Below are 18,444 nucleotides of genomic sequence, written 5' to 3' on the forward strand. Positions count from 1 at the left end.
TATTTGACAATTTGACCTGACCATGTTTTATTACATACCTTTCTATCAAAGTAATCTGACATTATCAAGATGAATTTGTTCTGACACAGTTTAACTCTCGAATTCTTGTCATATTTTATTGCCATGTTCTAAACTATAGCAAATAAACTGTGATAATGTGAGATATTTAGAAGGTGTCTGAATACATTTTTGTTTGACTGTAAATATATGCATAGAAATATACACAGCACACACACGTTATGTAAACAAACTTTTATTTTGGGTGCGATTAATCGCGATTAATCGATTTGACAGCACTAACTAATAAAAATTAATAAAAAAATATATAGTCATATATTTAAAAAAAATAACTAAACAACTAAATGAAATATAAAAGTAAAATACACTTTTATACATTTCGTCGGAAATATCAAAACAGTACAACATTCTAACAGTTTTTCAATTAAACTCAAATAACACTGGTTAGACAAGGCTAATTTCTGCTATCGTCTCACTAATGGCTCTCCTTCAATCCGTCCTGCTTTCGGTGTAATGATGACGTCACGCACAGCCAGTAGAAACATGGCGACGAAGGGTCTCCGTCAGCGCAACAGACGGGGAAGCAAACAAGACGCGAACAACGTGAACAGCACACCTACTACTGACAACCGAGCACCAAAAGATGACAAATGTGTTGAGGACAATAAGTCCAGTGACTCCCGAAATGAGTAAGTAACCATAAGCCAGTCCAGCCTTCCGCTGCTGTTGACAGTCGCTAGCTCGCTAACGTAAGGCTGTCTAGATATGCGAATAATACAGGTAGTAAACACATGTCATGGCAATAGACCATCTAAACAACACAAATAGAGGAAATAGAGATAGGAATATTAAACAAATTAGTGCTTTGCTTTAGTGTAACATGAAGGCTTTCATTCATTCATTCATTCACATCGCGGATCTACCGGCATGCAAACGCCGATCTGCGCTCCAGAACATATGCTGTGCTTTATATCATGACTGTTCCTTTAAAATACATGCCGTTTGCGGTGCATAAGCTGCAGTGCTTTGGTGACACTAGTTAGTGACACAATTGTCTACTGCATACAAGTGTATTTGATGATGTGTGTCTTAGGTGCACATTCGCGCATGTCCAATTTCATAATCTTCTTATATTGTAGTACAGCACATGAGGAATAAATTGACCCGCCATTGATGTTTTTGTTTTTTGAAAAGCTGGAATTTCTCATGCACATCTTACTGATTTCACTTGGGAATGAGTTTTAGACTGATTATTTTAAGTACTCAAATAAATGAATGACAGCCTTGTATAACCCTGTGCTCTGTTCTCATATGTGACCCTGGACTACAAAACCAGTCACAAGGTTAAATTTTACAAAACTGAGGTGTATACATCATATGAAAGCTCAACAAATAAGCTTTCTATTGAAGTATAGTTTGTTAGGATAGGACCATATTTGGCCGAGATACAACTATTTGAAAATCTGGAATCTGAGGGTGCAGAAAAATCAAAATACTGAGAAAATCACCTTTAAAGTTCTCCAAATTAAGTTCTTAACAATGCATATAACTAATCAAAAATTACATTTTGATGTATTTACAGTAGGAATTTTACAAAAAAATCTTCATGGAACATGATCTTTACATAATTTCCTAATGATTTTTGACATAAAAGAAAAATCAATAATTTTGACCCATACAAAGTATTTTTGGCTATTGCTACAAATATACCCCAGCGACTTAAGACTGGTTTTGTGGTCCAGGGTCACATATTGCTTATTAGTTTGCTCCCAGATAAGCACATTAGCTCCTATACCCCACCTTTCTTTTACAGGTCATCTAGTAAGGCAGGACAGGTGTGGGCTCCTGAGGGCTCCACGGCCTTCAAGTGCCTGGTTTCAGCCCGCTTCTGTGCTGCGCTGCTCAGCAACATCTCGGACTGTGATGAAACCTACAATTACTGGGAGCCAGTGAGTTACACATTTTCCTGCTTTACAGTTTTGTTTTGGTACTCATTCTCTCAGGGAACAGCAACAAGGATGGTCTTGGACCAGTGTGACCAAGTTTTGAGCCAGCTGTCACTTGTCTTATTGGCTCAGTGCTGTATTCTCGCTACATTTTATGTGTTGTTATGCGTCTTTGCACACTTTGCTTGAATTTGATCTTTTGTGATTTATTCATTAATTGTTGTTGACATGAAAATGAGTTCTGCTGATTTTGAGATGTCACAAAGTTAACCTTACTGATCTGGCTAACAAAGATTTTGTTAAAAAAATATTGCAAGAAAGACTTAAAAGATTGGTTAGAATAGGTTAAACATAAGTAGAAGTGATATCACTTAATATAATTATTAAACAAGCATAAATCATAACAAAAAATACATTTGCAATTACAGCTGGGTAAAAAGTATTATTATTGTAATGTATAATTAATAGTTAAAAATAATTAAATGAAGTATAATAAAGTAGAAAAAAATGCTTTATAAAATGTGCAGTTATTAAACGTATAAAGCTATATATATATATATATATATATATATATATATATATATATATAATATTATTATTATTATTATAAAAAATAATTTTTAATATCCGGCGTAAAACGTGCCAAATTGGTAGTTCGGATTACTCCACTGTGGTGACCCCTGTTTGAAGTGAGAAAGCCAAGAGAGAAAGAAAAAGAAGAATCATATGTTTTTAATATTAATTTATTATTTAATGGTGGGACAAGTGGACATTACTACAAGTGGACATGACAGCTTTTAATACAAAACACATTTTTTGAGAAAATTATGATAAAATAGTGCATAACATTTTAACCCATTATAAATACACCATGTATGTTGTTTATAATTAACTTTTTATTTATAATTGTTAACCTATTACATATTGCAATATATATACTACCAGTCAAAAGTTTTTGAACAGTAAGATTTATAATGTTTTTTTAAGAAGTCTCTTCTGCTCACCAAGCCTGCATTTATTTGATTCAGAAAACTGTCAAATATTTTGACTATTTAAAATAACTATTTTCTATTGGAAAACATTTTAAAATGTAATTTATTCCTGTGATTTCAAAGCTGAATTTTTTGCATCATTACTCCAGTCACATGATCCATCAGAAATTATTCGGATATTCTGATTTGCTGCTCAAAACCTGTTGAAAACAGATGAGTAGAATGTTTTCAGGTTTCTTTGAATAGAAATTTCTGAAGAACAGCATTTATCTAAAACAAAAATCTTTTATAAAATTATACATGTCTTTATCGTCACTTTAATGACTTTAAAGCATCCTTGCTAAATAAAAGTATTAATTTCTTTCCTTCTTTATACTTAACCTCACTGGAATCTGAAAATCAGATCTCAACTCTGAAGAAAATAACCCTTGGAACTGGATCTGTGCTTCCAATTACACAACATGATTTAATAATCCTTTATATTTCATAATGTTGAAAACTATGTTTCTTTGTTTCTTTATGGTACAGTTTTGCTTTTGCTTAATCGGAACTCTATCCAGGACTTCTAAAATTTGATTTGAAATGGCTCTCAGCTTTAATATTTTTTTTTAATTAAATTTATATTTTGCAGACACTGTTATCCAAAACAACATTGTATTTAAATATATATTAAACAAGCATAAATCTTAACAAAAAATACATTTGCAATTACAGCTGGGTAAAAAGTATTATTATTATGTATAATTAATAAAAAGTGATTTAATATAATAAATAAACAAGCATAAATCATAACAAAAAAAAAACATTTGCAATTAGTATTATTGTTAGTGTTATTATTATTATTTATAATTAATAAAAAGTGATTTTAATATAATTTCATATCATTATTAAACAAGCATAAATCATAACAAAAAATACATTTGCAATTACATCGGGGTAAAATTATTATTATTATTATTATAAAATTATACATGTCTTTATCGTCACTTTAATGACTTTAAAGCATCCTTGCTAAATAAAAGTATTAATTTCTTTCCCCCAAAACAAAATATATATACTGACTCCAAGCTTTTGAATGGTATAAGTATATATACTTATTATATATATATATATATATATATATATGTTACAAAAGCTTTTTATTTTATATAAATGCTAATATTTCTATAGGCTTTCTATTCATCAAAGAATCCTGAAAGAATGTATTCAAATGTTTTAAATACTGATAATAATAAAAATAATAAATGTTTCTTGAACAGCAAATCTGCATATTATAATGATTTCTGAAGGATCATATGACAGGAGACTGGAGTAATGATGCTGAAAATGTACTTTTGATTGCAAGAATAAATTACAATATATTCAAATAGAAAACCTTAGTTAGTAGTAAAAACTTTAACTGAATATGTGTAGTGTAACATATTATAATAACAATTATAATGAATATTTTTCATATAATAATGTATATATTTAATATATTAAAAAAAATATATATATTTTTATGGTGTGACGTAAATTTGCAGGGCAAAGCTGAACTGCTGGTCTAACTGGAACAACAGAAAGCCAATCCTTATTGTTGAGCCCTGATCTATGTGACTGTTGTGTCCCATGATGCCCTGGAGTATTATTAATCCTATATAAACTCAATAGAGACTGTCCAGGTGCATCTCATTTGCAAAAGCTTACTTTTGTCTCCAATAGAAAGTTAACATGCCAGTTCCTAATCACAAACGATTGAGTGGTTTTAAGTAAAAACCTTATGAATGAGCCATATTGCTGAATTTCAATCTTCTTTTGAAAACTACCAAGTTGGTATATAAAAGGAATGTTCACTCAATGCTCTTATTATTTCTCTCTTTTTGCTGGCCAGACTCACTACCTGCTGTATGGAACGGGAATGCAGACATGGGAATATTCCCCGGCCTACGCGATTCGTTCCTATGCGTATCTTTGGCTCCATGCCCTTCCTGCCTGCTTTCATGCCAAAATATTACAAACCAACAAGGTAAACTAGTCACCAGCCTCAAACTGAATGTGTACCAGTTTTGAATCTGTGTTTTTAACCATATGTAATATATTAGGATATTGTTATGACCAGCTACTTAACCTCACTGGAATCTGAAAATCAGATCTCAACTCTGAAGAAAATAACCCTTGGAACTGGATCTGTGCTTCCAATTACACAACATGATTTAATAATCCTTTATATTTCATAATGTTGAAAACTATGTTTCTTTGTTTCTTTATGGTACAGTTTTGCTTTTGCTTAATCGGAACTCTATCCAGGACTTCTAAAATTTGATTTGAAATGGCTCTCAGCTTTAATATTTTTTTTTAATTAAATTTATATTTTGCAGACACTGTTATCCAAAACAACATTGTATTTAAATATATATTAAACAAGCATAAATCATAACAAAAAATACATTTGCAATTACAGCTGGGTAAAAAGTATTATTATTATGTATAATTAATAAAAAGTGATTTAATATAATAAATAAACAAGCATAAATCATAACAAAAAAAAAACATTTGCAATTAGTATTATTGTTAGTGTTATTATTATTATGTATAATTAATAAAAAGTGATTTCATATCATTATTAAACAAGCATAAATCATAACAAAAAATACATTTGCAATTACATCGGGGTAAAATTATTATTATTATTATTATTATTATAATGTATAATTAATAACCTAAAAATAATTAAAGTAGAAACAAATGCTTTTTTTAAAATTTGCAGTAATTGCTGGAACATATAAAGCTTATAACACTATGACAGATTTTTATTCAACAATTTATTTTAAGAAATTATGACTTTTTTATTGTTTAAAACATTAAAAACATTGTTAAAACATTTGTTTATATATTTGACTCATATATATATTATTATAATATAACATATATCTATAATATAACATAACAATTATAATAAATAAATATTTATTTATTTTAATTAATCATTTTAATATATTAATTTGTTATTTTATAATGCAAAACACCTTTTTTTTTTTGGAAATTATAATAAAATAGTGCAAACCATTTTTAACCCATTATACATTATACCATATATGTTGTTTTATTCATTATTGTTAACCTATTATATATTACAACATATATACACTACCAGTCGAATGTTTTTTAACAGTAACATTTTTAATGTTTTTTAAAGAAGCCTCTTCTGCTCACCAAGCCAGCATTTATTTGATCATTGTATACAATTTAATTTGAAATGGCTCTCAGCTATAATATTGAGTTTTTTAAATTTTTTATTTTGCAGACACTGTTATCCAAAACAACATTGAATTCAAAGTATATAATGTCAGTTCATGCATTCCCTGGGAATTGGTGCGGCTAGCGCCATGCTGAACAAAAGAAGACAAACTTTTCTTTTAGATACATTTTGGCCATTCATTACAGGCCTGCTTAGACATGTGAAAGTTGACTAATATGTTGTTCTAATTATTTTGATCCCATTCAGGTCCTTGTGTTTTATTTCCTGCGCTGCATGCTAGCTTTTACCTGTTGTGTGTGTGAGCTCTACTTCTACAAGTAAGTGCAGCATACTACATACTGCCCCTTACATCAGCATTGGGCTAAAAAAGGTACATTTTACAATAAATGTGGCTTAAAGTTCTAATCTCATTGATTTCACACAGGGCTGTGTGTAAAAAGTTTGGCCTGCATGTGGGGCGGCTTTTGCTGGCGTTCCTCGTCTTGAGTGCAGGGATGTTCTGCTCCTCTGCAGGTGAGGCAAATTGGAGGATAATTGCTTGTTGCTATTTTTCTTTTTTGACATAATTTTGTGTATGCACTGCAGATTAATATGTTGTTTTTTGTTATGTTCAGCATTCCTCCCCAGTACATTTTGCATGTACAGTACAGTGGTAGCTATGACTGGCTGGTTCCAGGGGCGCCCAAGTCTGGCTGTGCTAGGTGTTGCAGCGGGGGCCATAGTGGGCTGGCCCTTCAGTGCCCTGCTGGGGTAAGAAATAGTCAATTTTAGATTATTACCACAAATAAAACATCACCCTGCAATCAGTATTAATAATCAGACATTAACCTGTTTTGCTGTATTTATTAAAAAAATGCATATTTTTGTCCTTATGAGAACAATTATTGAGTTGATTTGTATTTTAAGATTTTTTTCTTGTTCCTCACATTTTTGTTTTTGAAAGCTTAACCCATTTAATCAATTTTTTTTACCAGTGGATGTATTTTTTTATTCACAACTAAAACCAGTTGATAAATCTGAGTCAAATTTAGCTTTGTTGCTAACAGGTATTATAATATTTTAACATAAAATGATATATATTATACACACTACCATTTAAAAGTTTGGACTCGGTAAGTAATTTCTTCATCAAAGAATCCCAAATAAAATATGGTTTCCACAAAAATATTATATATAATTAATAATGTTACTTAAGTATCAAATCTGTGTATTAGAATGGTTCTGAAGGATCATGAGACACTAAAGGCTGGAGTAATGAATGCTGATAATTCAGCTTTGCATCAGAGGAATAAATTACATCTTATATATTAATATTGCATATTTCATGTACCTGTCAAGTTTGAGATTTGGGGCTTTTTGGTTTTTCATTCATTCAAGTATTTTTTTAGACTGGTGAACGAAAACATCCAAAAGACACAGTTAAGTGTTTATCTATTTGTGTCAATAGATTTCAATTAAAATCCATATTTTTAAAGGCCGGTTTCTCAAAATTATTTTTTTCTCCTACACTGAGCCATAAATCTCCACTTCAGTAGCACATTTTTTATTCTTGTCTAAATCCTGAAGGTTTTTACAGAGGGATTTGTTCATGTATAATTTGCTTGATATTAAACATTTTATTCCCCAAAAAAGCTGTAAAAAATAAGTAGTTTTCAACATGTTCTAATTTTTTTTTTGGGATTATGGAGTGACAAAATGAGATACCCAAAATTCTTTCTGTAAAAACATTTGACTCTAAAATGTAAAAAAAAATAAATAAATAAACAAGAATTTTGAAACTGACTTTATCCAGTGTTTAGATTTTTGTACTAGAAATGTATGCAAATTAGCACATATTTCATTAAATAATGCATATTAAAACCTAACATTTTAGAAAACTTGCCATACAGTTTTTTTGTAATTATCATTGCAATCAATCAACTGAGTACGTAAGGTGATAACTATTAGTTAATTGTTTTACCCTATTCACCTGCAGTGTCTTGCCTTAAAATAGAAACTAGTTCTTTAAATTTTGTAATATTTCCCAGTTATTTCACAATTTTACTGTATTTACTGAATAAATAAATACAGCCTTGGTGAGCATGTGCATTTAAAAAAATTACAAACCCTAAACTTTTGGTACATGCTTTTTTTTTTTTTTTAAATACTGTTTCACCTAATGTAACTTTCAAATCTGAAATTTTATAACACGACTTAATCAGGTACTTACTCAAATATGGGGCTTTGTGTTTTTTCCACTGGTCAGACTTGTAAACATTTACGTGTTCACTAGGTAGTTAACCCAGGTTTGACTGCGACCAGAGTCATGTCCTCATCACACTTCTTCCTCATCACTGCTGTCTAGTCTACTCTATACTTCCCACCAATAAAAGGCAAATACTTGTTCTTGCAGTTTAATTCATGAATTATCCTGCAGTTCCTTTATAAATGAAAATGGCTAGATACTATGTTTCAAAGTTACATTGATTCAACAAAGTCAATATTTCCTTGGATTTGGCGAAAAGCCATAGAAACAATCCTGATTAGCCAACTAGGTGAATGTAAACTCTGTTTACTGACTGTTGTTGCAGCATACCCATTGCCTTTGACCTGCTGTTACTGAAGAAGAAGTGGAAGAGTTTTATCCTGTGGACTCTGGTGGCGTTGCTCCTCTTTCTGGTTGGGAAACTTATTGATATCTGTGTATATCCTAGGTTGCTGAATTGCTTTAGTGTCTTTTGACTTCAGACACTGAGATTTCATCAGTAACAAAATGGCATTTTAAAATGAAAAATATCCAAAATCAGTGTATTACACTGATGATACAATTATCATTGTCACATGTTTCTGTAGGTCCCTGTTGTTGTAGTAGACAGCTACTACTATGGCAAGCTGGTGATTGCTCCTCTGAATATTATACTATACAATGTGTTCACTCCTCATGGACCAGATCTTTACGGTACACTTCAAATCATTTGTACATACAATTAAAAAATAAACTAAATTCTTCTCAGTGTCACACAATGGCATCAGTGATCAAATTTTAATCTTTTTCATTACAATGTTTTTTTTTTCCTTTCTCACAGGCACCGAGCCCTGGCATTACTACTTTGTGAATGGTGTTCTTAATTTCAACATTGTATTTGTGTTAGCCCTCTTTTCTCTTCCTCTCACGGCACTTATGGAGGCACTCCTTCAAAGATTCAATGGTAAGAAGGATGTGTTTTTGACTTGTTTTGTGATATGTGTGCAACATTCTGAACAATCTGTTAATCTCATGTACTGTATAAATTGTAGTTCAGAACCTTGGACGGCCATACTGGTTAACACTGTCTCCTATGTACCTGTGGATGCTGGTGTTCTTCACTCGGCCACATAAAGAGGAGCGCTTTTTGTTTCCCATCTACCCTCTCATCTGTTTGTGCGGGGCAGTGGCTCTCTCATCACTACAGGTTAGTAGACTTCATATATTTGATCAAACTGTAATTTTGTGAAATTTTATAATTGATGTTATTTCTATTTTAATATACAGTCAAGCCCGAAATTATTCACACCCCTGGCAAATTCTGACTTTTATTACTTTTATTCAACCAGCAAGTTTTTTTGATTAGAAAAAACACAGACGTCTACCAGAAGATAATAAGATGATTTACAAGAGGCATCATTGTGGAAAAAAATTATTACTTATCTTTTTTTTTTTTACATTTGAACAAAAAGTGGCATGTCCAAAATTATTCATACCATTCTCAATAATCAATAGAAAAGCCTTTATTGGCCATTACAGCAATCAGACGCTTCCTATAATTGCTGACCAGCTTTTTGCATGACTCCACTGGTATTTTTGCCAATTCATCTTTAGTGATGAGCTCCAACTCTTTCAGGTTGGAGGGGTCTCCTTGCCATCACCCTCATCTTTAGCTCCCTCCACAGATTCTCAATTGGAAGTCAGGACTCCTAAAGGCTGGAACTTCAGAACATTGGTCTTATAGCCCTTTCCTGACTTGTGAACAGCCACAATGCGCAGCCGCAGGTCCTCAGTGAGCTCCTTTGTCTTAGCCATGACTGTCCACAAGCCAACAGCAGAGAGCTTCTGTTTTTCAACTGTTAAGTTGATTAAAACAGCTGTTCCCAATGTATCAGGGTAATTAGGATGCTTTAGAACAGCTTGGACTATTTGGAATTGTATAGAACTTTGGATTTTCCCATAGACTGTGACAGTTTGCAAACGGTATGGATAATTTTGGACATGCCAGTTTTTGTTCAAATGTAAATAAAAGCTGAGAAATTTTTTTTTCCACAATGATGCCTCTTGTACATGATCTTATTATCTTTTGGGAGAAGCCTGTGTCATTTCCTGCCAAAAAAAAAAAAACTTGCTCGTTTAATAAAAGTAACTTTAAGTCAGAATTTGCCAGCGGTATGAATAATTTCGGGCTTGACTGTATATAAAATGTAATTTATTCATGTGATGCCAAATCTTAGTCCAGTCTTTAGTGTCACATGATTCGGAAATCATTTTAATGTGCTGATTTGGTGCTTAACAAACAGTTCTAATTAACAGTGTTGAAAACCGTTAGTACTTGTCCAAAAACTCTGGACAACTGCTTATCTTTATTAGCACATTTCGTCAATGTTGTGTAAATTAGTTTGCAAGTTACAACAGCAAAAAATATGAATGTGATTCAATGCATTTCTCTTTTTAAATAGTTTTTTTTCTGGTCTGTTTATCCATGTAGAAGTGCTATCACTTCATATTCCAGCGCTACCGTCTGGAGCACTACACCATCTCCTCCAACTGGCTGGCTCTCGGCTCTGTGCTGCTGTTTGGAGTGCTCTCGCTGTCCCGATCTGTGGCCCTCTTTAGAGGTAAGCACAAAACATATAAGGGCTCAACAATAAGGATGTTAAGAGAGAGACACAGAGAGAGAGATTTGGCATAGTTCTGCTGAAATATGCCCTCACAGTTATTTAGCTGGCAGATGAAGTTGATGATAAAACAAATTTACAGTAAATAGTAAAGTACTCCTTTTTTGGCGTCTTTCTTACATGGGGTTACTGTGTGTTTTTAGGCTATCATGCTCCCCTGGATTTGTATCCGGAGTTTCATCGCATTGCTAAAGACCCTGCAATCCATACGGTTCCAGAGGGAAGGCTGGTCAATGTTTGTGTGGGGAAAGAGTGGTACCGCTTCCCCAGCAGTTTTCTCCTGCCCAACAAGTGAGTTTGGATTCTGATTAAATTCTACCATTCAAAAGTCTGCAGTTAGTGAGATTTGTTTTTTGTTTTTGAAAGAATTTAATACTTTTATTCTGCAAGGATGCATTAAGTGGATCTATAATGTTATAATGTTACAGGAGATATCTGATCAAATACGCTGTTCTTTCTATTCATTAAAGAATCTTTAAAAAAATGTATATTTCCAAAAAATATTAAGCAGCTCAACTGTTTTCAACATTGATAATCATAATAAGATATGTTTCTTGAACAGCAAATCAGCATATTAGAATGATTTTTGAAGAATTAAAATGATTCATGTGACACTCAAATTCAACTTTGCCATCACAGGAATAAAATATAAAATATATTGAAATATAAAACCATTTTAAATTGTAATCATATTCACAATATTACTGTTTTGGCTAATTTGATCAAATTAATGCAGCCTTAGTGTGAGATGAGAAACTTATTTAAAAAACATAAAAATCGTACAACCCTCAAACTTTTAAACTGTATTATAGGTCTATGATATACTACCCCAGTTCCAGAAAAGTTGGGATGTTTTGTGAAATGCCATAAAATCCAGAATATGTTATCTGTTCATTCTCTTTAACCTTTGTTAAATTTACTAAAATACAAAGAAAAAAAAACAACAGTGTTTTCAGTGGCCAACTTTTAATTTTATTTTGTAAATATAACCCAATTTTGATTTTCATGGCTGCAACGTACTCCAAAAAAGTTGGGACAGAGACAGAGGCTAAATAAAAGTGAAAAGGTTATAGAATATCCAAATTAAACTGTTTTGAAACATTTTGAAACAGTTCATAGTAAGCAGGTGAGATGGAAATAGGTGAGGATATCATATATGTGACCCTGGACCACAAAACCAGTCTTAAGTAGCACGGGTATATTTGTAGCAATAGCCAAAAATAAATTGTATGGGTCAAAATTATCGATTTTTCTTTTATGCCAAAAAACATTAGCATATTAAGTAAAGATCATGTTCCATGAAGATATTTTGTAAATTTTCTACCATAAATGTATAAAAACTTGATTTTTGATTAGTAATATGCATTGCTAAGAACTTCATTTGGACAACTTTTAAGGCGATTTTCTCAATATTTAGATTTTTTTTCATCCTCAGATTCCAGGTTTTCAAATAGTTGTATCTCAGACAAACAGTGTCCTATTTTAACAAACAATACATCAATGGAAAGCTTATTTACTCAGCTTTCAGACGACGTAAGAATCACAGTTTCGACAAATTTACACTTATGACTGGTTTTGTGGTCCAGGGTCACATATACCCATCGTTTGGGTATAAAAGGAGCATTTCAGCCTTTGCAAGCAAAGTTGGATCATGTCTTATCACTTTGTGCCAAACTTAATGACAAAAGTGTCAAACAAATCAAAAATCACATTTCCTAATAGAAAATCACAAAGAATTTCAGTAACTACCACTCATAATATTGTGAAAAGATTCCGGGAATCCAGGGAAATGTCAGCCTGTGTAGGGCAAGGCAAGACACCTCAGGTGAATGTGCATGACCTTTGAGCCCTCAGATCGCATTGCATAAGCAACTGTTATGCTGCGGTGTTAAATATAGCCACATGGGCTCGGAAGTAATTTTGGAAAACTGCTTTTACTTAACACATTCTGCAGCTGCATCAAAAATTTCAACTTGAATTTCTGTTACTCTAACAAAAAGCTATACATCAGTTCTATGCAGTGATGCCATGGGGTTCTTTGGGCCAGAGCTCATCTCAGATAGTCAAAAAGACGATGGTAATGTGTGCTGTCGTCAGACGAGTCCACGATTCAGCTTGTTTCTGTCGTTGAGTTCTCAGTACCAAAGACCAAAGGGACCGTCCAGACTTTTATCAGCGACAGATGCAAACACAAACGACTGTTATGGTATGGGGGTGCAGCAGAGCAAATGCCATTGGCGACGGGAATATGTACGAAGGTACCGTTGAAATAGAGGCATGTATTAGGATTGTACAGACCAGTGTTGTTTTCGTCAACGATGACGATGACGAAATCATTTCGTTGACGCCACTTTTTTCAATGACGACAACGAGACGATGACGAGATAAAAATGGCTCGTTGATGACTAAAACATGACGAGACGTGTGTGAGTTTTCGTTGACGAGACGAGAATAGACGAAAATGTTAGTGGGTGGTCCGTCAGACGTTTAAAATGCATGACATTTCCGCTTATGCCAATTAAAACTTAAAAAGTATCTGACGCTATGGCAAGCCGTTTTAGCATTAAATACTCTTTGCTATACTAGTATGGCAAGCCGTTTTAGCATTCCATCCTTGTTTGTCTTTTATGTTCTAAAACATTCCTTCATTATTGTAATTATTGGTGAAAATAGTCGATCCGGAAGCTCACATTGTGTTGAACTATAGATCTGCTATTTTCAGAACTTATAAGTGACACTACCCAACAGCAAAATACTTACTGACCTACATTAATTTGTTAAAAGACTACTTTTTTCCCTTTTTTTGACTAAAACTAGACTAAAACCTTTTTGACTTTTCGTCGACTAAAACTAGACTAAAACCTTTTTGACTTTTCGTCGACTAAAATTGGACTAAAACTATCACATATAGAAGTGACTAAAATTTGACTAAAACTAAGAAGCATTTTAGTCCAAAAGACTAAGACTAAATCTAAGATGGTTGTCAAAAACAACACTGGTACAGACACGTATACTGCCATCAAGATGACGTCTTTCGTGGGAAGTCCATGGTTATTAGATCAAGACAATGCCAGGTCTCATTCTGCATGTGCTATAACAGCGTGGTTTTGTAGACACAGACTGAATGTGCTAGACTGGCCTGCCTGCAGTCCAGATCTGTCTCCTATTAAAAATGTATGACTAGTCATGAAAAGAAGAATCAGACAATGGCCATCACAGACAGTTTTTTAAGCCAGACTGGACAACAATTTTGCTTGCAAAACTTTAAGTATTAGTATCCTCATTTCCCAAACAATTGAACATTGTAATTAAAAGAAAAGTTGATGTGGCACAGGGCCTATATCACAACTTTTTGGAGTGTGTTGCAGTCAAGAAAATCAAAATTTAGTTATATTTACAAAACAAAATGAAAAGTTGGCCACTGAAAACAGAGAAATGTTCTAATTGTACTTTAGTCAATTAAATGAAGGTTAAAGAGAATGAACAGACAACATATTCTTGATTTTATGGCATTTCTCAAAACTTCCCAACTTTTCTGGAATTGGGGTTGTACACTAACTGTATCATCTTGTTTTACAGCTGGCACATACAGTTTATCCAGTCAGAGTTTAGGGGTCAGTTACCTAAGCCATATGCCATGGGTCCTGATGCCACCTGGATAATCCCATCAGACATGAATGATCAGAATCTGGAGGAGCCATCACGATACGTCAGTGTTCCACTACATACACTTCAGTTTAGCATTTGACTTATTGCAAGCCTAATAACTGAGCTGAAAAAAAGTCTTCATTGAGGGGTACTGAGTGTTAATTCCGGACACATTCAACGTTTGATTAAACGTGTAAAATTTAAAGAGATAATTCACCCAAAAATGAAATTTCTGTCTTTATTTACTCACCCTCATATCGTCCCAAACCTATAAGACCTTTGTTCATCTTCAGAACATAAATGTATAGTTTATAACATATTTATAAACATATTTTTGATGAAATCCGAGAGCCTTCTGACCCTGCATAGACAGCAACACAACTACCACATTCAAGGCCCAGAAAGGTAGTAGTAGATAAAATAGTCCATGTGACATCAGTGGTTCAACCGTAATTTTATGCAGTGACAAGAATACTATTTTTCTGTGCAAAGAAAACACAAAAAATGACTTTATTCAACAATTTCTTGTCTTTGTGGTTTTACAAGAGTATCACGCTTGTGTGTGATGCTGCTGACGCAGAAGCTGCCGCTCTGAGAGTCAGAACGCTGGCTCCTGCGTCAGCAGCATTCAGGAAAGTACATATGTACTCTTGTCGAAGACTGACATGGAAGAGAAAAAAATGGTTGAATAAAGTATTCTCGTACCTTCATAACATTACGGTTAAACAACTGATGTCACATGGACTATTTTAGTGATGTCCTTGCTACCTTTTTGGGACATAATAGGTTTCAGTTGTGTTGCAGTCTTTCCAGGGTCAGAAAGCTCTTGGATTTCATAAAAAAAATGGATTAGTCCACTTCCAGAACAAAAATGTACATATAATTTACTCACCCCCTTATCATCCAAGATGTTCATGTCTTTATTTCTTCAGTCGTAAAGAAATTGTTTTTTGAAGAAAACATTTCAGGTTTTCTCTCCATATAATCGATATGGATGGTGCCCCCAAGTTTGAACTTCCAAAATGCAGTTTAAACCCAGCTTCGAAGGGCTCTAAACAATCCCAGCCGAGGATGAAGGGTCTTATCTAGCGAAACGATCAGTTATTTTGAAACAAATTGACAATTTATATACTTTTTAACCTCAAATGCTTGTCTTGTCTCTGTGATGCGCATGCGTAGTCTGTGTGATCCGGGTCAATACTGTTAGGATATGTCGAAAAACTGCTGTTTTACCTTTTTTTTTGTAAAGGGCGTTTGATCTTCTTTGTATGTTCACTTTGTAAACACTGGGTCGGTACTTCAGCAGTGAGGATGATTTTGAAATTGGGGAAGAAAACAAATTTTTTTTTTTTTTTACACACAGACTTTGCATACGCATCCGGAGACAAGACTGCGCATTTGAGGTTAAAAAGTATATAAACTGTGAATTTGTTTAGAAATTAGTTGATCGTTTTGCTAAATAAGACCTTCTTCCTTGGCTGGGATCGTTTAGAGCCCTTTGAAGCTGCATTTTGAATGTTCAAACTTGGGGGCACCATACACATCCATTATACAGAGAAAAATCCTAAAACGTTTTCCTCAAAAACCATAATTTCTTCACGACTGAAGAAAGAAATACATGAACATCTTGGATGACAAGAGTACATTATCTGTACATTTTTCTTTTCTAAAAGTGAACGAATCCTTTAACTACACAAGCAGGATAACTAGTGTTACTTATCTAAAATCTTTACATATGTCTGCATATGTCAGTTTTGAACCTGTATGTGAGGTACATAAGTCATTTTCCATGATCTCTGGCTCTCAGGTAGAACTAAAGCAGTGTCATTACCTGGTGGATCTGGCAGCAGAAACAGAAGCCCCTCTTGAACCACGCTATGCCACTAACAAAGAGGAGTGGAGCATTATTGCTGAAAAGCCTTTTCTAGACACTACCAGGCAAGTCTTTATGTGTGGAGTACCGACATTTTCGAAAACACATGGAAATTTATTAACATACAAGAGACTCTTATGGGTAGTCCATGGAGAGTTCTGCTGTAAAGAGGAGTCATTGAAAATTGTAGGGTGTGTGTTTATCCACTAGAGGGCCCTCTTATTCTTTTTAGAGATACTTGTGTACTTAGGACATCATTGTCAAGCGTTCATCATAAATTGTTGTGACACCTGAGGTCTGATCATCCTAAGAGAGATTATCATTGACCTAATTTAGCAGTAATTATCTCCGGGTGTCTTTATTGCCCAGTTCATAATGGCAAAATGAATGTAACGGATTCTAGTTCATTTTGTAGACTATCTTGTGCATATTATGTTATGTTCCGCTGTTCATGACCCTGGTGCTGTTCCCTTTTCGTATCTCTCCCACACAGGTCGTCCAGATTGCTCAGGGCCTTTTTTATCCCATTTCTGTCTGAGCAATACACCACCTACAGCAGATATGTCATCCTCAAACCGAGACGACCCAAACACACCAGGAAAAGAGCGCAAGCCTGACCTGCCGTTCCTGCTATTTTTCCTTCATCGCATCCCTCCATATGTCCTGCTGTGCTTCATCATTCGGTCCCAAGGTGTTCCTCCTAAACTTTTTGTGCACACGTGTGTGATTGTGTTTGTGAGTGAATGAATTAGTGTATTCCAGGGTTTGTTTGACCATCTTGGCTATCAAGCCATGCTGTATCAGCACAGAGCATGGATGCCTTACCCATCTTTCCCTCGTCTCTGCTTCATTCCATGCCCTCTGTTCCTTTATTCCTGCTTGGGCTTTTCTGAGAGGAAGATTTCTGTTTAGATGACCCTTTAAGGACTACAGTCCCTCATTTTTGACCTCATCCTTGATCTGGGACAATGAACTGTACATGAACTGAACATGAATGCAGACCCAAACCAGATCTCATGTGTCATCATCCATCCATCCATCTATCCAGAGCTAAACTTTTGTTCATTTGTCCTGTTTGAGCAATTGGTCCAGGCCAGGCTCAGCATCTCAGGATGAAAGTTGCACCAAAAACTCTCTCGGTTTTTCTCCAGTTCCGTCGTCTGTAAGCGTGGACATTGACCGTTAGGTCAGACTGCAGACCAGGACTATTGAGTGTTTACATTCCAAATCACGTTTGTCATCTTAATCATATCAGTGTTAACTGTGGTTGAGTCAAATAAAAGAAGGCTGTCTTAATGTGTGGCTGTGCCTTCTCAAAGAGGTTGTCTTAGAAAGCCGAGAAATGTCAGGGAATGGTTATTTCCAAGTCTAAAACAGTCATTGAAATATGTAAAATGTTAATTCAGTGACATTTCTCATTTTTCCTGCTCTGTTTTAAAATATAATTATTAAAAAAAATAAAAAACAGTTTAGCAAGTTAGCATATTTCTATTTATTTATGAAATGTTTTTCCTAGCTCTGCTGTTCTAAAAATGTCATATCTATTTTATTTAAAACTCTACTAAATCTAAAAATAAACATTTATTTTGAATACTAAATATGTAAAAAAGATTCGCTCTGCTGTAAAAAAAATACTAATATTTATTTACGTAAATGTTTTCTAAAAACATCACATTTCTATCTAATTTAAAATATGTAAATGCTGTTTTTCCTAGTTCTGCTCTGCTTTAAAAAAATAAATCAGTATTAATTAGTTTATTTAAAACAATAAACTAATTAGTTTAATTAATTAATTAGTTAATTAAATTAGTTTATTAAAAAATG

The 18,444-nt window shown here is 33.6% G+C and overlaps 1 protein-coding gene across 1 annotated transcript; it reads left to right on the forward strand.

Moving 5' to 3' along the window:
* The first annotated feature begins 561 nt into the window (after positions 1-561).
* Positions 562-17,916, forward strand: alg9 (ALG9 alpha-1,2-mannosyltransferase). Its single transcript, XM_073840192.1, has 15 exons — positions 562-707; positions 1,832-1,967; positions 4,827-4,961; positions 6,441-6,511; positions 6,619-6,707; positions 6,809-6,944; positions 8,765-8,852; positions 9,027-9,132; positions 9,260-9,382; positions 9,471-9,625; positions 10,910-11,039; positions 11,243-11,390; positions 14,679-14,808; positions 16,555-16,685; positions 17,114-17,916. The coding sequence occupies exons 1-15, from the start codon at positions 562-564 to the stop codon at positions 17,235-17,237; spliced, it is 1,848 nt and encodes a 615-aa protein (XP_073696293.1). The 3' UTR covers positions 17,238-17,916.
* The last annotated feature ends 528 nt before the right edge of the window (positions 17,917-18,444 follow it).

This window comes from Garra rufa, chromosome 5 (assembly GCF_049309525.1).
Source record: "Garra rufa chromosome 5, GarRuf1.0, whole genome shotgun sequence".
Lineage (NCBI taxonomy): Eukaryota > Metazoa > Chordata > Actinopteri > Cypriniformes > Cyprinidae > Garra > Garra rufa.

What these genes read in the sequence shown, in the direction of transcription:
- alg9 (XM_073840192.1), top strand. Translation starts at nt 562, where the DNA reads ATGGCGACGAAGGGTCTCCGTCAGCGCAACAGACGGGGAAGCAAACAA. An exon ending in TCCAGTGACTCCCGAAATGA is followed by an intron (nt 708 to 1,831) that starts GTAAGTAACCAT and finishes TTTCTTTTACAG; the next exon opens with GTCATCTAGTAAGGCAGGAC. An exon ending in ACTCCTTCAAAGATTCAATG is followed by an intron (nt 9,383 to 9,470) that starts GTAAGAAGGATG and finishes TATAAATTGTAG; the next exon opens with TTCAGAACCTTGGACGGCCA.